Source organism: Bradysia coprophila, unplaced genomic scaffold (assembly GCF_014529535.1).
Source record: "Bradysia coprophila strain Holo2 unplaced genomic scaffold, BU_Bcop_v1 contig_494, whole genome shotgun sequence".
In the NCBI taxonomy this organism is placed as follows: Eukaryota; Metazoa; Arthropoda; class Insecta; order Diptera; family Sciaridae; genus Bradysia; species Bradysia coprophila.
In genome coordinates, this window is record NW_023503746.1 from 926,063 (window position 1) to 952,485 (window position 26,423).

A 26,423-nucleotide genomic window follows, 5' to 3' on the forward strand; every position below is an offset into this window, starting at 1 on the left:
ACATTTCGACTATAAATAAAACAGCAATACCCATTTGTTACAAAAACATGAGTTTAGTTCTCGGTAACAACGGCTGACCGTTAAAACAAAAAACAAAAAAAAATTCTTGCGTTACGTTGAATGATAAACAAAATTTTATTAAAATGGAACAGTGTATGCATCAGTTGCAATTTTTCCGTTTTTGTTTTAAACTAAATTTGCAGATAGTGGAAGTTTTAATTTTAATTTTAACACACAAACGCAGTACCACGTGTTCGGCACTTCAAAGTCGTGTGCTGTACATTTAAAATGGTATTACTGTCGCGTCATGCTGGTGGGTCAACAAATTTCAGTTGCTACGGTAGGCAAATAGTAGAATACAAAGAACCATTTCGATTGTGTGCAGATTAAGTCAATTTATTTATAGTAGTCGTTCACTTAAAGATAGTAGAGCACTTTCAATTTTATCAATGTACCCGAAACTAATCTGAGCCACTTGCTAAACCGTTTGTACATTTGTATAATGCTACAGTACTTATACGAATGGTCATATGGTGTGTAGGGTCAGTACAACATACAAGTTTTGTTCTTTACTACGGCGTTGGGCATTCAATTTTCAATTGAGCAAGGATGAGTTGCGCTTATGATTTGCATAAATTGCAAGCTTTGGTCCAAGGTAAACTTTCTTGTGTTCAACTTCGATTGTAAAGAAAATCTTGGGACAGATCGGTGCTTCTGCTTCGTAGAACACATTCATAGTCTACGTTCTATATGAAATGTATGCTTCAAGGTTCCAAGGTTGGTTTTGTGGTGCCTGAGACGAGTCTGCAAGGATAGTGAATTAATTGGATTTTCATTTCGATTATAATTCGCTAGACTTGTTCGTGTGCAAATTTATATAGTATTCGTAGAGCATTGTATCAAGTACCACTATCGTCATGGCCTCATGAGATATGGAATTTTTGAACATATTAATGCAAAACATCGAAACAGATCGTCAGATCGAAACAGCGGTCAAGCATCGTATAACATTCTTATAAATAGAAGTACATATTTCTATGGAACATCATTAACCTGTCACAGACGGCAAGCATTTTAACAGTTTTACTGTTCAAACTAATACTTCATTTGATCGAAAATTTTAGAGACTGATTTCAGAAATCTTTTACTTCATTTGTTTTGAACATGCTTTTTGCTATATAAAGCTTCATTAGTCGAGCTTATCGCTTATTTTATTGCTGTCGTGGTCGATAACAGATGACATATTAACGACTCAACTAACCCCCAGGCTCATATGAAATAACAAAATACGATTGTATTGTCCCAGATCATTTACCCCTCTCAGTCAAAACAAAGCGGAAGGTTAGATGGAAGCGATCTTATCAATCATTTTGAAATGAAACATAAAAAGACGTTTCTATAGATAACTCAAACGATTTGCACCTAAATTATGAAGCATTAACCTATAATAGGTTGACCAAAAGAGAAATACAAATCAGATGTGGGGTTTATTGACCACCGGGTAAGAGTACGTTCGTTCACTCTGCAGCAATTTTTCAATAAATTTAAAGTGGACGAACTTTTTTCTGTCTCTTCCATGAAAATTGAAAAAAATTACTTTCAGTAGATTTGATAATCTATATCCAAAACCACAACACCACATCGTTCAGTTGCAATCCGTCGTATAATTTACATCATTTTTTTTTTCGAAAGTTATCAAATACGTGAAATATACGTAAATGATTATAACGAATGCCTGTATTGCCGAACCGCTTTTGGAACGCAAAGCAAACAAATTTAATTGCGTTCCATTAATTATAACAATAAATTTATCTTTAGGCAAATTTATTAATAAAGTTAGTGATTGACGTATGTGGTTGCGTAGGGTTTATCTCTAATAAAAATATTTGGTAAAAGACTTCGGATGATAATTACAACAAGTGAATTTATTTAGAAGGCAAACTCTAAAGCATTGACCTTGTTCTCACACAAAACTTTTAAATAGGTAAAAATATTGAACACTTCCTTTGCTTACGCGACTGACTACGTAATTTAGTCGCATAAATTTTCAATATTTATCATCTCATTTCACGCAACAATATCGCTATCGCTACGAAAGATTCTGAGATCTGGGAAATTCAAATATTATCTCAAATGGTTTCTTTAGCTGTCAATAATATCGTTGTTTAATCAGTTGGACAAAGCTTCAGGTAAATCACGTTGAGACGTAGGATTTAAGACGCAATATCAGAATTTTTGATTTATTAGAAATGTCTGCTGCGAATAAAATGTTGCCAAGTGATTAAAAAGCAGCTCAATCATCCTTGAGGTTTTATTTTTAAGCTGCTATCTAACGGGGACCTGTAAACGGAGATATATCACTTTTTTTCGTAAAACATAAAAATTGGCATCGTAAATTGTTAAAATCGGACAAAATGAGAACAGACACAATCAGGGCGCCGATTCTAGTAAATTTAAGAATTCGTAACCTGATAGTTGTCACCTTACAAGTTACGAATCGTATGGACCACTCTTAGCATTGAGGTGATGTCAAGTTACGAATTCAATTCACGAGAATCGGCACCCAGGGTCTATTATATAGTAAGTGCAAATAACAGGAAATTTCTCTCATGTATGGCAATCTGATTGGATCAAACTCTCTCTTCTGCAAGGCAAATGGCGGTGTCTGATTGGATCACTTATTCTCTCTTGCTCTCTGCACTTGCCGTACTGGTAAATTTGTTTACCGGATTTCAGTAAATTTCGGCTTTTGGTAAATTTCAGTAAATTCGGTAAATAAATTAGGAATTTACCAATCCGTAATGTGATTTATGTGTGTATTACCATTACTTCGCTTAACAATTGAAGAACTATACTTTTCAATTCTGTATCTTCTTGTTCGGTACGAACTCGTGATTTCGATCAAAGTGTTAAAACCTTAAAATCAAGTTCTTCAACTATTCCTCATCTGTCATTTGGAATATGGACCACTTTGAGGAACTGTCAACTTCTGGAACTTTCGGGTTCAGAAAGTCGTCTTCTTTACCATTAAATGAAGTTACAAGGTTTCAACAGCATTTACCGAATTCCGTGAATTTTCGGTAAAGATCACCAGGAGGTCAGTATTGCTAATACAATTCTCTTCAGCTTAGTAATATCTTTCGGTGTAGTCATTGTCGTGAGGCATTGTATCACATTGGACCAAATAAAATACGTTTTAGTGGTCGAAATTGCTGCAATATTTACCGATACTTTTTCAACTATTTCGCCAATAAACTTAGTCGCATTTGCACCAATGTGCAAGAATATCTCACTCAAGGATATGTGACTTCAGCGAAAGATATTACGAAGCTGATGACAATTGTATTAGAAATAGTACGTTAATTTAGATGCTCTGACCTACAGGCGCTATTTACCGAATATTTACCGAAGTCGGTAAATGTAATCTTTATTTTCAACTTAGAAATTCTTTAGTCCGAGTCTGACTAACTTGACCGGGTACTTTTAACATTCGTCTGCAATATTATAACGACTATTAAGTGGAAAATTTATGTTCGTTTGATAAGCGAAAGAAAAAGAATTTTTATATTTGATTGATCTTCATAAGACAACAGTGTCAAACATTTCAATCCATTTCAATAAACACGTGACTGAAAGCATGTTTAAAATCCACATATTCAACCTTATCGTGGCAGTAGACCCATATAGAATGGTAAAAATGTCTCAATCAATTATTAAATCATGTGTCTTGTATCACGTTTCCGTTATCTGAACGGGCCTGTGAATTAAATAAACAAGCATCGTTAGTCTTTTTTAGCTGTTGGAAATTTTTATTTGTTGCATATAAAGCGGCTCCATTAATAATTTTGTTGGTGGTGAAGTGGCGATTCATTTCGTTTATTTGTTTTTTGAATGCTGATTACGGAGACGACTATTCGAAATAAATCGATAAAATGTTAGTATCGTGCAACTGGAACCGAATAGTAGATTATGCAACTCTGTCCAAAATGTTTATTTTGACGATTTGGAAGTTATGTGCCGAGTTATACGCTGGAGGTATAAGTGAGAGATTATTGTTCTAGGTAGTTAAAATCAGTAAAGACTTATACTTTGGATGACTGAAGTCTTTACATTAAATAGAAAATGTTTTTCTATAGAGATAACGAGTTTGGGGTGCAACCCTCCCATTTGTGAAAATAGAAAGGTTTGAACAACGATCTACTACTTCACTCACAAAATTCTATTGCTTTCCCTAAGCTCGGAAACATTGCACAATCAAACAAGGCACACTTACATCACTTCCAAAATAGATACCGAGGCATCAGCTGTATTCAACGCTTTCAATGGTTTGTATAGTGAAATAATGTTGATTCTATACATAGTGCATAGTGATATATACTATTACTATAATACCAAGTAGCCACGTGCTTGACGTGCTGAATGTGTTATGCCTGACCAGCCTCTACAAATAATATTGTAGCATGCGCGCGCAATGACTTCAATTTATCTTATCGGTTGAAAAGGCACGAACCACTCACGATTCAGATTTATTTGTGACACTTGAGAATGTTGATTTAGCTATCCTTATTTGCTATTAGCAATATTCGCAACAAGTATAGTCATTAGCTATTATAGCAACGGAGAAGACAATCAATAAATCAAAATATTGAGTTATCAATGCTGTACGCCTTAGGAGGTAGAGCCGAAATTTCTATATTATAAACTGAATGTTGGCTACACATCTCTATATGCGCTACATTTACACAACGAAACCATTTTAAATAAATGAAATTCCATTCCAGTTTTTAAAATTTCGAACCTTTTCTTCACAATAAATCATACAAAAAGTTACATTTTGTATGGAGAGCCAAACTCTTATGATATAGATGGATGATCCATATATTTCGTCCCTCAAAAGGACATGAGAAAATGACGTTTTGTTAACGCTTTGTCTGATGACAGTTCGGGGAAGAAAATGCATATTTTCTCCACCCCTGTTTTAAGAGGTTGGAAAAATTGTTAACTACTCCTAACACATATAAAAGCATGGGAGCAGCTTCTAACGTTCAGTTTCAAGGCCTGTCACATTCCATCCGAAAGTAAGAAATCAGATAAGAAAAGAAGTCTTGCATCTATAGTCAAAGAAAATTTATCAAAAATGACAATACCACATACAAGAAAGAGCAAATTCAAACCAGCCGAATTCTATAAACGAGTTGAGTCAAAGGTTGCAGACTTCGACATGAAAGGAGCTGTGAAGTTACTTAGTTCAGAAGACTCCTTTGCTTCTACAGACGAACATACAATAAATGAACTGAAAGCGAAACATCCGGCACCTTCAAGACAACTGAATTTACCATTGCCTCCTTCAGATATACAAGATGACGAATGTTTTCAAGTGGATCCACAAAAAGTCAAAGATTCAATTATGTCCTTTGGAGCTGGATCAGCATCAGGCATGGATGGTTTTCGTCCTCAATTTTTCAAAGATTTAATTTCTCAATCAGCTGGAAATTATGGACTGGAAGCATTGTCAGCAATAACGAAACTTTGCAATTACATGTTATTGGGGAAAGTTACAGATTCGATATGCAAATACATTTATGGTGCGTCTTTATGTGCATTAAATAAGAAGAGTGGTGGAATTCGGCCTATTGCTGTTGGTATTGCTTTACGAAGACTGGTGTCTAAACTATGTTGCGCTCATGTTCGTGATGACCTTGGTGATTACTTACGTCCGAAACAAATAGGTTTTGGTACCCCACAAGGATGCGAAGCAGGTGTACATGCAACGAGAGCTTTTGCAGAGAATGAGAAGAATTTTCAGAAAATACTACTCAAGATTGATTATAAAAATGCATTCAATTCATTCGAAAGAGACGCGCTGTTGTCAGAAGTCCGTACTGTTACACCATCATTATTCAAATATCTCTGGCAATGTTACGCGAACACGTCTTATCTCTCATTCAATTCAGTAATTATCGATTCACAAGTTGGGGCACAGCAGGGTGATCCTACTGGTCCATTGACATTCTGTCTGGCAATTCACCCAATAATCGAAAAGCTCAAATCTGAACTGAATTGATGGTACCTTGATGACGGCACCTTGGGTGATTATGCGGATATGGTTCTGGCAGATTTTACCTTGCTGATTGAATTATCAAAGAAAATTGGACTAGAAATCAATCCTTCAAAATGTGAAATATTTTTCTGTTCTGGAGTAGTTGATGACGAAGTTGTAAAGAAATTTCAGTCAGTAGCACCTGGAATTCGTGTGACATCGAAAGAAGAGCTAAACCTTTTGGGTGCTCCAATTCTTGATGAAGGCTTCAACAAAATGTCGACAGAAATTTCGAATAGGATACACGTTATGTTCGATCGATTGAAAAATTTAAATGCACACACTGCGTACGTTTTACTGAAAAATTGTTTTGCAATACCGAAATTGACGTATTTCATGCGCACAACGCCCACTTGGAAATTCAGAAACTTTTTATTAACAATTGATAACGGGCTCAGACAAACACTAGAAACAATCATGAACGTTAGCCTAAATGAGACACAGTGGTTGCAAGCATCATTACCAGTCAAATTTGGTGGCCTAGGTATTCGGCGTTTTCAAGATATTTCATTTCCTGCCTTCCTCAGCTCAATCCATGGAGTAAGCGTTCTTGTCTCTCATATTTTACAAAATCCAGATGAAAACCTTACTTACATTGCGAATGATGCATTACTGGAATGGAACTCTTTCAACAGTGAGATTCCTGAGGCAAAAGAGTATCAGAAAAACTGGGACTTAATAAACACGAAGCGTATAATCACCGAAAACTTAACATTCACACTGCCATTGGACATAGCAAGATTTAATGCGCTTCAACACAAAGAATCGAACGCTTGGTTGAATGCGTATCCGTCTCCAAACATAGGAACTTTCATGGACAACAGCACATTCCGTATATGTATTGCTCTTCGTCTGGGTTGCAAAGTTTGCGAAAAGTTTACTTGCTCTTGTGGTTCAATCGTTCATGAAAATGGATTACACGCTCTAAGTTGTCCAAAGAACACCGCAAGCTGGATTGCAAAACATGGAGAAATGAACGATATCATTCATCGGTCTTTAACGTGTATCAATGTGCCTTCGAAATTGGAACCGACTGGGCTTTCGAGAGACGATGGGAAAAGACCCGATGGTATAACATTAATTCCATGGGAAAAAGGACAGTCAATGGTTTGGGACGCCATTTGTATCGATACAGAATTTGCGCAAAATCGAAAGCATGGGCTCTATTCGTATATAAAATCTCAAAATTATAAGTTCGTAGCATTTGCAGTGGAATCTTTCGGACCATGGTCAAGCGATTCGATCAATTTAATTAAACAAATCGGCAAGAAATTAATTCAAACGACTGGAGATCGCCGCTCAAAGAATTTCCTAATTCAGCGAATTTCTTTGGCAATTCAAAGGGGAAATGCCAGCTGTGTCCAAAATATCCTTCCGTCTTCAAATGCATTAAGCGAGATTTATTATTTATAAACGAAATATAAATAAACTATTAGACAGAAAAAAAAATATAAAAAACATTGTGGTCACCTCCGGAAGAAAATAGGAAATTCAAACAAGACTAGAGCGAAGAAATTAAAGCAATTTTGCTCAAGTTCTCCTAAACATAACGTTTTTCACATGTGAATTACCGCCTTTCTACACGTAACAAAAAAAAATCAATTCATAACACAGCACTGCTCTTAGCATGAGCACTGAATTGACAAGTGTTTAAATTGATTAAATAAATTATAGGACACCTTCTACCAGCACCAAGTCAAATGCAAACTAATTACAACGTGCGAAACCCCAAAGCCAAAGCCCAAAACCTTCAAACATGCATTGCATTCATGCAGAGAAAATATACAAAGAGTTTACTAGTCCTGTTCGCTGATGATTGTCCAGGGGTAGGTGGAAAAATAGTTTGATCTGAAGCTACTAAAACGAATCTCTAGCGCCCGCTCATACTACTGAGATTCTACATAATACATCGGAAACCTACCACGTCGTAAATGCGATAAAAATTTAAAATTGAAAGTAATGGAAGTATACGTTGCGGTCGAGCGTATTATAATAAGTGTCTGTTTCAGTTGAAACAAGTTGAAATCGGTTTATAAATGCCACCAATCGTAGGATGGTCTCTTTAGTTTTTAAATCAACCAACAGTTGTCCTATATGTGTTGTAGGTTATTTCAATAATACTAACCAGACGCAGAGCAAGCAAAATTAACTTCTTTTAAAAAAAGTCAATGAATCATTTCAAATGGAAATTCTGTTTTATACGTCAGCAAAATGGTAATGTTGTATAGTCTTAGAAATCGGTCGACGCACATGATATGTATAAAGAGTGACTGGCAAAATTATTTTTAATTGCATAAGACTTCTTTATAGTGATATTTTCAATGTAACACGTATACACTCATTATTTGCAAAGTGCCATCACCTGAACAAATAAATCACTAAACATTTTAACCAATTTCATCAGAAAACTGATGAATTACATTATGCTCCACTTAAAGTATTTCCAATATTTCCGATAAAAAAATCATGAATTGTCTGCAATCAAAAAACGTGGTATCAAACGAAATACCGTGTTTGCAAACATATACACAATCTGATGGTATACGATTAAAATACCTTGGCCATTCGTCATTTACAAAACTCGCGTTTTTGCCTTCCTTTCAATCGGCCTTTGAAGTATTTTGAACCCTGTACATTTCTCATTACACTCGTACGCACCGCAGGTAGCAAAGAGTTATGTGTGCTACGAAACGTTGGAGCCAGTCGTGAGAGAGTGAACTTGGCACCCAATATTTTTTGAAAGGTTTTTGTATTTGCCCAACAACGCACGCACAATGCTGAATAAATAGTCAGTTATTGCACAGCAAATGAAAAGAAAGCACAGTATATTTCAGGCTCATCATCTGTTATCTGTTATCCACAAAGACCAACGGCCAACATAAGCGATGAGCTCTAATCAGTGTCTTCTTATGTAGCAATGACTTATGGTAAAGGAAATAAAGTTAAAGATTTTGTCTCAAATATGAAAAAAAAATAATTAACAAACGAAGTACCAGATTTGTTACATTAGTCATTTCCGAAAGGTCGACCTTTATATATAACTTTGATAGATGGGTTAGACATCGTCCACGTTATAGTGTGCGATGTTTAAGTGAAGTTAAGTTAAATTCAAAATCATTTTATGCGCAAAGCTATCGTGAGAGTAATGAGCTAAAACAGACCGAGTAAATTGAATTTCTTCCAAATTTTTTTTTTTCTTAGTTCCTGTGAGATTACATGAATGGTGAAATACGTTTTACGTTCATTCATTTGTGCACAGCACATACATCATACGAGAGCGAGAACCTATAAGCTATTCGGTTTTTTCATGCTCAACCTGATCTATATGATGCCAGTCATTAGAATTTCGTGGAAAATTAATACATTTTATGCTCAATTTTTTTCTTCAAGAATAATTTGCAGACGAAAGGTAGGAATGTCGTTGTCGAAATGCGAAAGGGATAATTCTTTGCGCGAATTGATATGCATACTTTGTGTGTCTAACAATGAGTAATGGATCGCTTTTTGTGAAGCCGCTCAACATTTTTAATTTTGCATTGAAATAGCGTTGCATTCAAATTCAGAGAAAAGTGAAATTTTTTGCCTAACTCTGTGTGGCAAGATGAACTCGATAGAATATAATTGACTCATTGATTTATGATCGGATTGGAAGTCGAGATGGATACACAATCGTCAATATAGTTGGCGAGAGTGAGAGAAAAAAATGATTTTGTGGATAATTTTTCGAATTTTCGGAATGATAATTAAATTACTCTGTACGAATCAAAGAGCATTTATGAGTGAAAATTGGTATATTTTAACAAGACGCATTATTTGCACCATTAAAAACCATTATTTAATGATCGTGCTCTTAATAAAAGAGCTAATATTTTGGAAATGTTTTTTGTATTTATTTAGAGTGTAATTACGAACGGCAAGCGTGGGACATTATAGTCTGTTACTTCTTGAGGGTACAAAATCTTTATTTATTAAATAAATTCTGTTATGTAAGATAGGTAAAGGTGGGTTATGTAGGACGTGTCCATCATGTGAAGTTTCTGGAATTTCAACAAAATGAGTTTGTGCCAGACAAACTTTTTCCATCACCGAAGAAGGGTAACAATATGGCTTGAATTATGGGGAAAATTTCTGTGTGCGTTGCGTAGAAGTTAATAGTAGATTTTGTCCATGTTTGGAACTTTTTATTTTGCCAAATGTGAGGGCAGGCCGAGGCAATGTACAAGATTCCACACAATAACGTAAGTCTTTTTCACTCACTAATTGGAAATCAATTTTAGTGTCTGCCCCTTCTTAACCTGTCACAGGTTATCCGAAAAACCGAAAATTTCGGTTCGGTCAAATCCGAAGTGCATAAGATTTGAAACTGAAGGAGTCATCAGAGGAAAGTGAATGAGTGTCTATGTCCAACGTTCCCCTGTTAACTGCGAGAGCTATAAACTTTTCATCTCTAGCGTAACCTTGTCAATATCATTATACAACGAAAAGCGAAGAAGAAGGCTCTTTCTGCTTTTGTGGTAGGTGTATTAAGATCCAAATCTAACTACAGTGCATTGCGTACGAACAGGTCAAAGGCTGTTACCCTAGCACTAATTTTCTAATAATCTTTTGAAGATCCCCATCACGAGATTTTTCTCTCAAACACCTTAAATTTTATATTAAAAACTTTTGGTACGTCCTCTCACGGCAAACAGGGGCTGCTAGGAAGTTCGTGCCGCATCATTCACAATAATTGACAAAATGACACATTTTTTATAAGGAAAATGTCACTTTGTGGGTTATTGTGAATGACACGGCGCGAAATTCCTCAACACCCAAACAGGATGACCATATATTAAACATGTTTCTAGAGTATGGCTCCAACGGTACTAGGTCTACTTTATCGGCTTTATCTTAAAGACCAGAAAAACCAATTTTGCTAAGTGTTTTCGAAATTGTCTTCTGACGACTGGTGCAAATTTCCCCCAAACGTTGTTTACTGTAATATTTCACACAAAAAATAGTAAATCCATTTTGACTGTATTGGCTATTACGGCCAAACAGAAGCTGTTCATTTTCGAGACGTCAAATAAAAGACTTAATACACTGTATGAAAATGAACTCAAATATCGACTCAAATGAACACTGACATAAATTGAATAGTTTTATTCGCCAAAAATAAGGCTATTTGATAATTCAGGTCCCTAGTCAAATCGAGTGCTCCTGCCTGGTTTACTTTACTCTGCCGTGATTGGGTTTTAATTTCAAGTACAGTGAATTCCGGTTTGGTCAAGTCCGGACCGAAATTTTCGGTATAGTTATGACCGAACCGAAATTTTCGGTTCGGATTTGACCAAACCGAATCGTTTGGTTCGGATCAGACCGAACCGCATTTCCCGGTTCGGACTTGACCGAACTGAAATTTTCGGTTTTTCGGATAACCGACTCATGTCTGGCCGTATGTGACAGGTTACAGTTCAAGATAACAAAGCTCGAAGCAAGTCCCATGTGAAAATGATCGATTATATTTGGAATACTTTCAGTTAATTTTTCGTGAATTTTTCGTGAATTTTTATGTGAAATTCAACTTTCACGTGTGGTAGGCAGTGAAGCAAACTGTGAAATGCTGTGAAAGTAATCCATTAATTCAGAAACAATTTTGTGATACTCAGTTTGCGCGAGTGTACTTTTGAGCAACTTCAGTAACTGTTTTTCGACAAGTGACAAGTAAGGTACTCTATCGCGCCCTCGACTGGGGTATACAAAGTCTACACTCCTCAAAAGACAGTTACTGAGGATGCATCGCGATGGTTGCCTCATGTAATAGAGCATTTAATGTGGTGACCCTCTTGTCTTAGTGATTTACGTAACAAGAGTAAAGTGATTATATGCAAGTATGTTGAAACCCGAGATGACTGCTTTATTCTTTAACGGGGCAAAAGTAGCAACTTTCGCCTAAAGTCATGAAAATGAAGTAGTAACTCGTTTACTGTAACTCGTTTTTGAATGGCTCACATCGTGTCTAGTCTATGTACAATTCTTCTCAATAGAAGTGACTGCACTCCGGAGCGTAGAATTTTTCTGATTAATCAAATGATGCGAGACGCCTTAGATTACCTTTATATCGACATTAATAACCATACTTTAAGATGAGACCGCTTCCAACAAGAAGAAAATTTTTAATAATTGGTTTGCGTACCTTCACGAGAAAATTGAAAAGTGAAGTTAAGTGGAAAGGTCAAATAATAAAGAGGTTGTCAAACAACCATAAAATATACGGGAATGAACTATTCGTCCCTACATGCATGTGAAAGTCTTCGCAAAGTGTGAATTTGTAGCAATTTATTTTACCGACCACATCATCGACCAAAAAATAAAACATTTCTTCTACCAAATGTCACATTGTTGCTATCTGAACAGTAATTACACGAAAAATAGAAAGATTTTATAGATCTATTACCAAGCCAACTCAAAAATTGAATGACGAATATCCACCTGTCAGCTGCTTCACTTGTGAATAAGCACATCCACCTGAGGTTGAGTAATAAAAAAATGATAATTCAATAACTCGAAATAAATTGCCGCATTTGTTAATTTGAATAATCAACAAATCGATGATAAAACGACACAATAATCTCGAATCTGTGATCGAGAAGTTAAACTGTTAAGCACGTCTTTTGGATGTTCAGATTATTTTCCTCATTGTGTTTGAATGTCATAGAATCTTAAATGCGTTGTATGGTTGTTAATAAATTGAAAATTACTCTGATTGAGACTTAAAAATGATCTTCCATTTCTGCTGAGTGGTTTCGAAAATTTATCGGCCTAATTTTCTGTAACTAAATCTCGTTTCTTAAGAATGTACCATTAATCTTTGGGTGTATGTGTGGGACTTAAATCGGCCACAATCATGACACCCGTCAATCCCATTCAATTCAACATGATACATGATGTTCCAAAAACATTCATTTATGTTTCTTAGTTATTAAGGTGTAATATTAACCACATCGCACAAGGTGTACCAAATCTAGTACTTCGAATAGCAATAAATCCATTTGAAGTGCTTGACATTTGTTGAGTGAATAAACATAAACATTATCATTGAACCAATGACATAATAGCGCTGGTGGGTGAGTTCTAATGTTGCATCTAGTCCATTGCTAAAGCGTAACGTTAAAAAACCGGGCGCTGCCACTTCCGAATTAAATTGTTTTAATAGCTTCGCGCTGTGGGTGAGTTCTAATGTTGCATCTAGTCCGTTGCAAAAGCGTAACGTTAAAAAACCGGGCGCTGCCACTTCCGAATCCCACTATTATGTCATTGCATTGAACCAAAACCAAGGATATAAATATGAAATAACTAGGACTAATTATTGAGATTCGAGAAAACACAGAAGTTGATGATCCTTTCTCGTAGATATAAAAGGGTTGAGTCTTCAATCTGAGATACCTGATCTTGGACGTCGAAGGAATTCTACCGCCTGATGACATCTTAAACAATTTCTGATTGGCGGTGCCGTATTTGTTAGAAAGCTTACAGCTTCATCATTGTTTCCGACAGTCGACTCTTTAACCATTTTTTTCTCCAGAATAGCACCTCAAACGACGAATACGTCCGGACGTCCCACATGTCCCGTCAACATTCTCATTCAAATAAACACTTATGGATGGTCACCTTGACAGAGCGTCTGGATATAGCAAAGTTTGAGTAGGCATGAAATGGTGAAAATTTATTTATGGCTGAACAGTGAACATACACCAAAATATTCTTAATTATGAGTTTAAAAAAAATCCGCAGAGTAACTAAAGGTGACCTGATGACATAAGAGATTTTGGCTAGAAATTACTGTTCCACGGCTGTAAAAGAATTTCGGTGGAACGTTAATTCTAAGTGAAAAAGAAAGTGAAAAAATATTTTCAATGAAAGTTTTGGTCACATACGAGCATCTCACCGAGTCTGTTACATATTTTGGTCCGAGTGTCTTCATCTCATGTCTGTCTTCATTACATTGAACACATACCAAAAAAAGCTAGTTAATTTAAGCCATTGAAACCATTAAGCATTTTCCAGAGCTACCCAGTGCCTGGTTCTACATCTGCTGCTTACGTTTCTTGTCCATTTTCGGAGACCTTCACTAAAGACTTCAACAACTGCCTGTCCTGTATGAAGTTGGACGTAAAGCTGGCTTTTTGTCCAGTTGCTAAGAACAAGGATCTCATGATTGAAAATATGAAAGACCGCCACCATCCAGATCATATGAAAGATTGCATATTCGAACTTTCATGTGATTCTTGCGACTTCAAGAAGCTGTGTGTCACCGGTCAGTTCGACGTTGCAAGAACAGTTCATTCGATCGTAAATGATGGACACTCGGATGTGAACAAACATTTACGTGAGCACCCAACGCATCAAATAGGTTCCCCGAAAGTGAGAAAAGTTTTTCATAGGCATCCGGGACGTCATTCATGCTCCGTTTGTTCTAACGCGTATCCCTGACATCGTTCCGAATGTGCGTAAGAAGATGAAGCGTGGTAATGCTCTGCACGGTTGAGTGAATTCCGAGTGAATAAATGCTTGGAACGAGCTTCTTGTCACGATTTAATTTAGTTTTATTTTTTCACTGTGAAAACATAGTGTCCGTTTGTTTTCCTTCTGCCAGAATTTTTCAGCTGCTGCGAAAGTAATTTTCCACGTGCGGTTTTTCAAACGAAAATTGGTAAAAATGAATTCGAATGGTCCAGATGACGGTGCGAAATCAGTTGTTACAAGAAGTGAGTGTCCTTTAGATAAGTTGAAGAGTTTTTTCCTTGTGTTTCTGCCCTCGTTGTTTTCGACTCTGTGTTAGCAAATAGTTTTTCAAAGTTACGTAGAGGCAAGACACGCCTCGGTTAAAAGTGTCACCTTCGTTGATTCCTACGTGCTAGATACCTAGCAAATTGTTTCAGAATATTACATGTCACTTCGTTCAAGAGGTAATATTCGCTGTCTTGTGAACGAATATGGTGGCAACAACTGACGATGGGTTGTCCTATACTGCCCTGTGACCACCACCATATTCGGAGGTCGAAACAGCTTCTCATCTTCGTTGGCTCGTTCCATCAAAGCGACGTCGCAAGACGTGATTATTGGTTCTCAGTCTCTTCCCTTTTCGTTCTTATTTTGTAGAAGACTTCTTGTACGTTTTGTGATATTGGTGGTTTGATTCGTTGCAAAATTGTGTAACGTTAAAACACCCTCTAGGAATGGCCTAGTGGATATTGATGATGATTTGACTGAGAAATGATCACAATGCACCTTTTACTCATGTAGAAAGTTCTGAAAGCTTTCAAGTTAAAAGTTTTGCAATTTATGCACACAAACCAAGAAGTTTTGAAAAATCTTGCTGTTGAAATGTTTTATCAGAGCCTTCTACCTCTTCACCGTAGACAGTAAAATTGAACCGATTTAGCGGACACACTTTCTGAAATCGAAGCTTTTACAAAAGCTTTCGAAACTTTTCATTTCGACCGATATCCATTTCTCACCATTTCTTTCTGTCTCTCTTTCGTACACAGACTGTCTTCAGTCAAACGTCCATCGAAACACAATTTCAGCGTTTATGGAGTGGTATGTATAAATTGTTGAATTGTTGAACGTAAACAACAAAAAAATATTCGATTCGGCACGAAAATTCAATAAAACCAAACAACAACAGCGGCTTTTCCTATGTATATGTTATACATAGCCGAGAGAACTCCGTTGTGAGAGAAAAGCGATTTCAAAACAGAGAGCGATTATTCAGCTGTTTTAGAGTACGCGACCGATTGAATATTGTGTTATTGCAGCAGAGGATTTAGCAGAGTATGGACGTTAAATTGAAAGTATGTCCACGACTATTCGCATATGTGAAAAAGTTTAAAATAAACATCGTGACAAATAATTTGAATAAAATAAACTGTGTCTACCAGACGTGAATTAAAATTTAATGTTTGATGTTTAATCGGTTGATTATAAATGAAGTGAAGATTGGTTTTTAAACTGGAATTATAACCAGCAAACAATCAACAAGACATTTTGAAGAGTTGAAGACTTTAATGTGCAGTGCATTCACTACAAGATACACTACAAGATAAACAAATTGCAGAAATTGTGATATTAATTTTAAAATAATTTTTTTTTGTTATTAAGTAAAAACTGAACTGGAAAAACTGATTTCATCCAAAATGATTTGGTGTTTAGTTCAATTACCGAACAATACAACATTAGCCATCGAATGTGCCAACAAGCCAGATGGACCCAGTATTGGCCAGCAATGCTTGGAGAAGGTATAAATCTTTGAGAGATAATTTAATATTATTACGCTATCCTTGAGCACATTTTTTGTTTGCATTTTTAATCTAAAATTTTGTATCCGACTTTGGAGTCGAGTCTCTTTTTCTTAACGTTTTATCGTATTGTGGACTATGTTGTTTTATAAACGAAATATTTTTCATTTTTTTTTGTATAAAAACACATTTTTGTACCTGAGATACCTGAGATCTCGTTTCGTTGTATAGGTCACGACGGGAAGAAGTTTATTTTTCGATTATTGTTTTGAAATGTCTGAACGTAAAAACATATTAGAGTTTCTTAGATGGCCGGAGATAAGTGAATAAGTTTAGAAACAGAGAACAAAAACTTTGCGAATTCATTCGGCAATAATTTCATACTTTCAGCTAAAGAAGACGTTTGTTCGGTTTTTATTTTGTTCGTTTCATTCTTTGTCTTTTCCTATTAAAAATTTGAAATTAGCCACACAACACATGCGTTGTTATAGACACATAGTAAGAAAATTCCTAGAATGATTATCGTGTCTGTTACTTCCTCAGATGTACAGAAGTGAAATCTTGTACTTCATTAGTTTTAACACAGATTTTGTTATAACCCAGAACAGATCAAGAGGAAGCTACTCATTATTCTCATAGTTTCAGATAACAGATGATGACAAAAATGAATTTTGTATAAATCAATTTGTTTTTTTCCTGAATTACTGAAGTACGTTAACGAATGAGTTGTAACACATAAAGCGTAAAAAAAAGACGCAAAATATTCATCAACAATTTGGTGAACCTTAATCTCCACAATAGAACGCACAACCGAATTTCTTTTTGTTGTTCATTGATTCAACCTTTCTCGTGTCAAAAGAATATCGAAAATTGTCATTTATTCAAATCTTGCAGTTTCGATTATTTAATCGAATTTTTTGTTGTTATGAAATCAAACATCACCGAGAAGTGTTTCGATAGACACTGAGTCTGCTATAAATTACACTAGCTGTTAACGTAAAACGGTTTTCTTAATTATTGAGCGCACTTTGCTCCGCTCAACGACATTGTATTTTTAAAGTGATGCAAATTATACGCTAGTCGTTATTTAATTATAAAGTTATGGCAACGAGAATGTACGTGCCGATCGACATGCTGAGAAAATCAGTACGAGTACACACACTAGTTTTTGGTGTGTTTTCAATTGCATAAGTCTGTGCTGTAAATAATATTCGTTTGTAAAGATATTTTTCAAGAATTGTCAAGTTTATTGCCAATTTGTTTGGAAAATATTAGCTTGCGATAAAGTTGGTTTACTCACAATACAAAACAAAAAATAATTTTTTTGTTTTCTGTACATGATGACGGAAATTAGGTTGAAATGGACCATAAATTTCCATTTTGCTTACCTTTCTGCGGTGTATGAAATTGAAAGAACCTGCTCAACTGTGACACTTTTGAATGGTTTAATGTTACAGAAAAGTTCCATTAACAAACTGAACGAATACCAAATGGATCCGTTATTACAGATATTTTTCCGATAGTAAATATAGGTCACTGAGCAAACTACTTTTTCGTAGATCAAGAATATTGTTTTGTCAAGAAAAATGCACCGAAACATGATGTTTTTGGACTTCGTTCCTAATACTATTTGACTTTGAAATACAAGTCGTATGTCGAACCGCATTACCATGAAATCAGTTGTTTGTTGGCATTTGAAAGTCTTATCAGTGTTCTAACAAAGAACCAGACCGTAAACGATATAATCGTCGAGTCTGCTACTTCTTTTGATCCAATCATTTTCAACAGAATCTTTTACTACACTTGTTGAAAACACAATTTGGTTAATTTTTTTTTTTGATCTTCACATATTTTAGTCGTTGGTGTCGGTAACAGATGACATTAAACGAATAGTTACTTTACGTGACATTTTCTTTTTTTTTTAAAGAATCGACCATATTTGAGAGACGGAAAAGGTGTATGACTCTTCCGTTCCGTTATTCCCACCGAAAAATATAATCGAAACGTGTCAAATCACTTTACATGCCAATGGTAGATATGTGATGATCGTAAACGATTTTATGTTTACAAAATTTTATGAACTGTGTAAAGTGGCTTTTACAGTATCATGGCTTATCTTCGGCATTTTAACTATTTAACGTCATGCAAGAAATATTCACGTTGCTATCTTCATTGCCCATAAACGATTTCAATTGAACCGAAACGTGATAAAAGCCATTCCGTCGTATAAGGGATACAGCGAACAACCAGCATCAGAATATGAATAAGTTGTATGGGATTGCCTTGTTTGAAAAAGATTGATTTGATTGACAGCGGCTGGCTGAAAATTCTAATTTGTTTGAACATTTTGATGGAAATGGGGCTACGAACTTTAATTTTATTGGGAAAATACGATGAAAATACTCGTTGAATCATCTGGGTCATTTGTTATGTTAATTTAAATGTCTCATGGGATTTAATTCGTTGCTGCTTGAGTTCCTAAACGACTGCAAATAATTTCCACTGAGCAATTAAACAATATAAACCGCTATACTGACGACAATACGATATAATAGACAATTACCGTAAAGTGTACGAAGTGCATGTGTCGACTTAATTGTAATTGTTTTTTTTTATCTTGAAATGAAACAAAATAAAAATTAGTTGCATGTGCACATGAAATTATACCAATTGAAGGTCACTTCTGATCAAAGTACAACATCGAATGAAATTTTATGAATGAGACCGCATGCCATTCAATTCGATATATAGATACACATATGGAAAGTGAGATAAATTTTTATTCATTCGGAATAGATCGAATAGATTAGAATTTAATTGATTGAAATTTAATTTTTCAACTTTTCAATTTTGCTTTCTTGGGTGGATATACCTACGTATATAATGTGTTCGGGACATGCGAACATCACGTGAACTATTAGTGTTTAAGTAGATTTTTTTTGTAATTACATTAGAATTAAATGGAAAATTTTGTCGACACACTGGTTTCGTTCTGGTCTGCACTGATTCAGTGCCACTGAATAGTTTGTGTGGCTAATTCCCTTGACTGAAAGTCATGGTCTTATGACAGAAAATCACTTAAAATGTCCTTAACGATAAGTTCACTTATTTCGAAAACGTTCTACATTGGTTAAACCATTACATACAGAAAACGTCCGTGTAACACTGGTTACCACGACAACTCGAGTAATTCTTAACCGAATTTCAATTTTTTTTTATTTGACGAAATGTTTAAAATTAGCTTCCGTTTCTGCCACTGTTTCGATCCGAGAGACGACATTGCAATGCAATTTCATAATTCATCAAAATTTTTAAGGAATAATTTTTGCCGATTAATAGTGTGAGGCTATGACGACAGTGGCAAGGCAACAACTGAGTGCAAGTGGCTAGTCATTACTTGTTGCATGTACAAGTCTAGCGAATCATAAGCAAAATGAAAGTTGAAATTAAACTTTCATTCTGCTTCATTACTAGCCATGCATTCACATGCTAGACATGTGGAATAGCTACCACAAGACTGGTAAATACCAACAAAAACATGTACGAGTGTTGTGCAAGAACGAACGAAGAACGAAACTTCGAACGCTCACACAGAGTAACTTTCAGTAAGCATTAACGAGTGTGAAGTTTGCGACCAGAGCGAAGCGAGGGCCGTAATTCAGACGACATTTTTTATACCTTCTCGTTTCAGTACTTTTTGGTGAACAAAAAAAACTTAGAATCGTCCGCGTGAACGCAATACCTTTATTTTCGTCATGTTTTCAACGTCATGTCATGTTTCATGAAACGAAAAGTTTTTTTGTGGCAATTTAATTCCAGTGCTTTTTTCAATTCTGGGAATTTCTCTGGAATTCGAATATTAAATAGGGAAAACCATAGACGTTCACCTGAACCGACAGCAAAAAAAAAACTGTTTGAAAATAATCAATAAATTTTACAATGTCAAGCATGAAATCGCAAATTTATTCCGCACAATTTAAAATTCAATTTTAATTTTCAAATTTAAAATTCAATGGAGCTTTCGTTTTGTTACAAACAAAAATCGGTGCAAATGCTCCATGCACATCTAGCGGCATAAGATATATCTCGTTTTTATGCTACATCTCTGCCTCGAATGCATGCCTGAACTGAATATCCTATAAAGGGAAATTTAAGTATGCAACAAATTTCTGTGCCGTTCAGAATTTATGCTGTTCCTATATTGGGTTTTGTCAAAGCATCTTCTGTAAAACTTTTACCTACATTAGAAGACACATTCAAAGAGAGAAATATTTTACGTACGTGCTTTTGTTGTGATCACGAAGAAAGCACTTTTCTTTCGACAGACTTACTGAGGCGTAACAATCGCTTAATAAACATAATAATTCCTGGGGGGGATATCGTACAAAATCAAAGGCATAATAAGAAGATTTGTATGACTTGAGAATAGTAATTAAATGGAGATCGTTTCTTTTACTGAATATCACTGTATCACACAATGATAAGTGGAATGTTTCTGCTTTACATTTGAAAAATGTATCAGTAGCAATGAATTGAACATTTTCTAATTATAATCTTCGAGAAGAATAAATTATTTTCCTTCGCAAATGTGTGATACCAATGTCACGATGCTCTCCATTATAAATTTAAGAAATTTTATTCAAAATGAAATAGCTTAGAGAAAAGGTTAAACCAGTCACAGTGCGATGTTGGAACACAAGGCATAGCTGAAATTCTCTTTGTATACATATGTGCTACACTCATAAATCTAACATTTAATTCCACTTTAATCCCATATGAGAAAGCATAAATTTAAATTTCCGTACCCGCTAAATAGACATCTTTAAAATATCGTTAAAACAAATGGCGTTACCAACCCAAACCCAACCCATATCCATATAAAATACATGGAAGCGTTTAGCATTCATCTCGTGAAATTTTAATATATTTTCATCTCCAATAAAATTTCCCTTTGTTTTTAAGAAGACATTTAAAAAGAATCAAGAATATCAGGAAAATTGATTATTTCCACTTTTGAATGGTATAAGACAAATGATAAAACGGAAAATATTTACATTTTAAAACAATAATTTTTCCGGTATTGTTCACCGAAATATTTCTGCTATTTAAATGATAACCAAGCGATTGAGACGGGTGATATGAATGAAATAATGTGACGCAGATACGAAATGGATGTTTCGAGACAATTTTGTCGTCCATAAAAGCCTTTTATTTGACTATGAATTTGCTGATTATGAATTTGTGATAGACCTTTTCCGCTGCATTATACGCAGCAGAAAGTTTGAGAATAAATTTGACAAAGAATGGTCGTTTGATAAATTAATGTTACATTTCTAACATTACGTGGAATAGGACAGGCAAGACTGCTACCAAGCCAAACAATTTTCACATTTTGAGTTGAGAAAATAGAATTCATATTAGTCCAATCGAGATTTAAGCCACGGCCAATCTGCATGACCTGATGAGATGCGGCATTTTCGAACAGCATTGAATGATGCACAACATCGGAAGATCGTCGTCAAAAACGACAAAAAAGGTTTGAAAATCTTACCTTCAGTCAATCTACAATACCTGTCACAGTTGATTTTTTTTTGTATGGTGCGCTACAGCTGTACATTACCTGCATACCTGGATACAAATTTACCTGCTACAGGTAAGATTGTAAAATCATTTTTGTCAGTACAGATCGAAACAGTAATGAAGTCCCTCGACTGTTGTTTAAATGATCAAGAATCTAGTACTTCTATTGTCTAAAATATGTCCAGATGTTTGAAAAAATATCTTTTACTTCAAATTTTACAACATAAATTTTGTTATAAGAAAAAGCTCGTGAGATGGTAAAACTCGTCGCATATTTTGATCATTGTTGTCGATAACAGATGAAAGCAGGTTATTAACCTAATATCCCGATTGTTGTTTTTTTTTTTCTTCAGAAGAACAATGACAGAATCTCCCTTTTTACAAACTGACGATTTATTTAGAATTTAGATTTTTATTTAGAGCAAGATCGCTCGTTTAATATTTATAAAAAGAAAATCACTCACTGTTCACGTGTCATAAACGTGCCTCAACCAATTTAATTGTGTGTCGGTTTTACCACAATATATATATACCGATACATCTTGCATACTTATTTATAACGTTGAAATGCAAAACGTGTATCAGTACACAAAATTCGTTTTGAGTCGAAATGTACAACATTTCGAATCGAAATATTACATCTGTGCAGAGAAAATCGGCCCTCCATTGAGCGTATTAATTTCAATTTTACGGTACGGGGTATAAAACACCTATTTATTTATATTTTGGTCAAAATATTTACGATATGTCGTCGCTAATATATTACCTGGTGATGATAAATAAAAACGAAAATTAAAAATAAAACTGGAACATTCACCAATATGATATTTTTATCAATATACCAAATGTACCCAACCGCACAGATGGTGTTTATTATTAGATATTTTTGGCACAGTTTCTTGTAATCTTGCTTGTTAAAAAAAAGACGATGCGCAGTTTTAAAATCACACTCGTGTTAAGTTCGATAATCTGACAAAAGAAATCTCGAGGTCATTTCTGCATTGTATTTTCATTTATTGAGACATGGAATCGTAACGGCGGCACAGATGATTCGAATTTGATTGAGAAATTGGTTCAATAACAAAGTTTTATTTATATTTCCCCCTCGTAAAAATAACTTCGCTGGATACATAAATCTCTTACACTTGAAGCATCACATATGGCCAAATAACAAATATTTTCTTATACTCAATTTGTGTTTTCGTTGAATTAGACAAATGGGTGTCTTCATATTGCACATACGAGATACATTTCCGGTCTTCACAATATTTACCGAAATTTTGTGTTTTGGCTTCGGGTGTTCGGGGCGATCATACCATTATTTTTTGGATTGTTTTGCTGAGTTCTATTACTGAGATGATTGCAACAATATTTTCTCACAAAAACCACAAACACCAACCAAGGTCTTAAAAAATACGAAGATAATGTCGAGCTTACAATGGACACACAAAACTAGGCATCTGTTGTCGACAAGTACTATAATTTAAATAAGTGTTGAGATCTCGGCAGCGTTTTCTTATAAAGCAAAACCAATACAACAAAAGAAGTAAAAGATTTTACATGCTAAATGCGTCGAAAACCGTACTTTTCATGTTTCAGGCACTTCTTTCGAAGCACTGAGCATGTAAAATACATTATATAACTCGGGATAAATGAAAAGTCTCATTTTCGTGTGTTGATAGACATCGGCTTCGCCTCGGATCATCAAAATTCACACGAAAACAAGACTTTTCATCTAATTATCCCTAGTTATGTAAAATACTATTGTATCAAACACTAAACGATGCTTTAACACATTGAAATTAATTTCGGCTTGCCAACTTTCGGCACCCTAAACTTTACTTGAATAGTCGAGGAATGCCTCCAAGTAAATTTCTAAAAATCCAAAACTGAATTCTAGATTTTTGGAAATTTATTTGGAGGCATTCCACGACTATTTAAGTAAAGTCCAGTGTGCCGAAAGTTGACAAGCCGCAATTCTTTTGAATGTGTTAAACAAAAGAAGTAATAGATTTGTAATCGATATACGATCGTACACTGGCTGTTTGTAAACAATAATATATTGAATTCGTTCGAAGTGACAGTAAACCGCTTGCGTAATTTATGAATGGCCTCAATTTAACACATCGAGAAATATCATTGTTGGCTCTCCATCTATCTCTCCATTTTATTACAATTTTTTTATGGTTATTACACCTGTAAGGAGTTGTAAGTGCTCATATTAGCAATTAAATTTGAAAATGTTACAATTTCCCGCAACTCCTACTACTGTTATTCTTCGCACGAAAAAATACAAAATTCTTAACATGGTCTTTCCACGTACTAATAAATGATTCAATTGCGGTTGGGTATTTTATTCGAGACTTACACATGAATGTCTCTATAAATCAGCTTGTACTACAACCCATAGCCTTTTTAACCGAATTTTATGTCTTTCTTGCTAATGATTCGTAACAAAACACTAATCTGGCTCTTCAATTTTTCGACCCATGACATTTTTCGCAGAACCTCAATATTGAATCCATAAAGAAATTCCATTACAAATCTGTCAATGTTACGTACGATGTTATATACTTTCATAGCACAATAATTATGAATTATGAATTACCCGAACAATGTTTATAAACAAAATTATCTCTGAAACAAATTATTCGTGTCATTTAACACTTGGGATTTTATAGCGCACTGAAACGATATTATGAACTGAGAAACAAGAAAAAATATTGAATTATAACATTTCAATGTTGTATAAACATTGCAATTAATTTTGAGATTTTTTTTAAATGATTTTATGGGTTAACAAATTAGTAAAAGTAGTTTCATTAGTTGAAAGATAAATAAATAAAGGCGGGCGATTCCAATGGAATTCATATTGCGAAGAACTGTTTCTCCTCGTATGGTACATAAGTTATTGGTATCCAATGTAACGAAAACGTTTGATCTTTAGATTTATCTCCTGCAAGCTGATATTTCATACATTACGCGTTTCTGCATATAAACACAAACACATACATAACCACAGCCTATACGATTGGATAATTCACACATAACCCACCTAGGGTAAATTTACTTTCCATCTAAATATTTGAAAAAAAAAAAATCGCCGAACGGCGGAAGCGAACACGGGACCAGCAGCATATCAACCAAACATGCTGTCCACTACGCCAACAAATCACATAACACGATGCAATTGGTGTCGGTAGTGGTTCGTTAGTCACTTCTACATCGATCAAATAATCAGAGTAGTCGGAATGATGTGATTTGAACGAAATGTTGAGGTGGATAGTATATGTGTGTGAGTAAGTAAATAAAGGATTCTCTGTATGATGTTTTTTTTGTTGTGAATGCGTTTTAAAACAACATGCTTAATTAATTAATTTTAAATCCAAATTTTTGTGGTTATTTCGCTAATGTATGAAATATCAGCTTGCAGGAGATAAAACATTGTTCTACCTTGGTGTATATTTCTCGAATCACTTCTTATGTACAATTGTATATACACTCGCTGGCGCTCGTTATATACAATTGTACATACGAAGTTATTCTCGAAATATACACCAAGGTAGAAAATGTACTATTATTAATTGATGACTTCTAATGAACCGGTGAATAATTATTATCTGCTAATTTAATACCAACTCACCTCAATTAACTGGTCGGTAATTTCCATAAATTATTTTCTTAAAAATCAATAACACTTTAGATTACATTACATACACTTACTATTTGTATACTTATAATATCGATTGATTGATAATAAATTGGCATATGCAATGCACCGAACATGTGTGCGGTGATATATATATATACGTTGCTGTTGATTGATCTTGTCAATCATCAAGTTCAATCAAAATGTTGACTAATAAATCATCATAATGTGTTTGTGATAGATATATTTATCAATATACAAACTTCATAGGCATGAGGATGATGATGAAGTTATTTCAGTTTAATCGCACAATTTTCTTTTCAATTTTAATTTTGTTCAATGCAACTTTTCACGTGCCGGCTAAGTTCAATTAATAGTTTTGCATTAATTATTTATGGCTCATTTTAATTACTTATGAGAACCGGAGCGGTGAATACATTATAATTGTATCAGGGCGTTCATCGGAGTTTATTTTAAATATTTACATAATATTTTCCGGAATAGTTTTAAATCCGTGATTTTGTTTGGTTGATTAAATCTGGTGGAATTTGGTTAATTATTCGATTTAGTTACTGGCGTTCATAAATCAATTTGTTGAGGAAATTAACTAGTAGTAGAGCTGCCTTCACAGTTTTCTATTGAAACTGCAAATAATTTCCATTCGAATAGGAGAATTTTTGTTAAAAAATACCGAAATGTAAACTGTGCAACTCTCTTGTGTGGTGTTCTTTTCTGAAAATTAAATTTATGCGCTGCACAGTCGGCGAAAATTCATTCGATGAAATTGTAAAATTGCTTCCGCACATAACAGAGA

General features: G+C 34.8%; 1 protein-coding gene across 1 annotated transcript in view; it reads left to right on the plus strand.

Annotated features, from left to right (window-relative positions):
• Positions 1–5,718: 5,718 nt before the first annotated feature.
• The window catches only part of LOC119082860 (E3 ubiquitin-protein ligase MYLIP), a 35,108-nt gene continuing 14,403 nt past the window's right edge, over positions 5,719–26,423 (plus strand). Inside the window, exons 1-2 of the mRNA XM_037192522.1 lie at positions 5,719–5,729; positions 16,136–16,380. Of these exons, the coding sequence (XP_037048417.1) occupies positions 16,279–16,380 (102 nt within the window). The 5' untranslated portion in view covers positions 5,719–5,729; positions 16,136–16,278. The remainder of the gene's footprint in view (positions 5,730–16,135; positions 16,381–26,423) is intronic.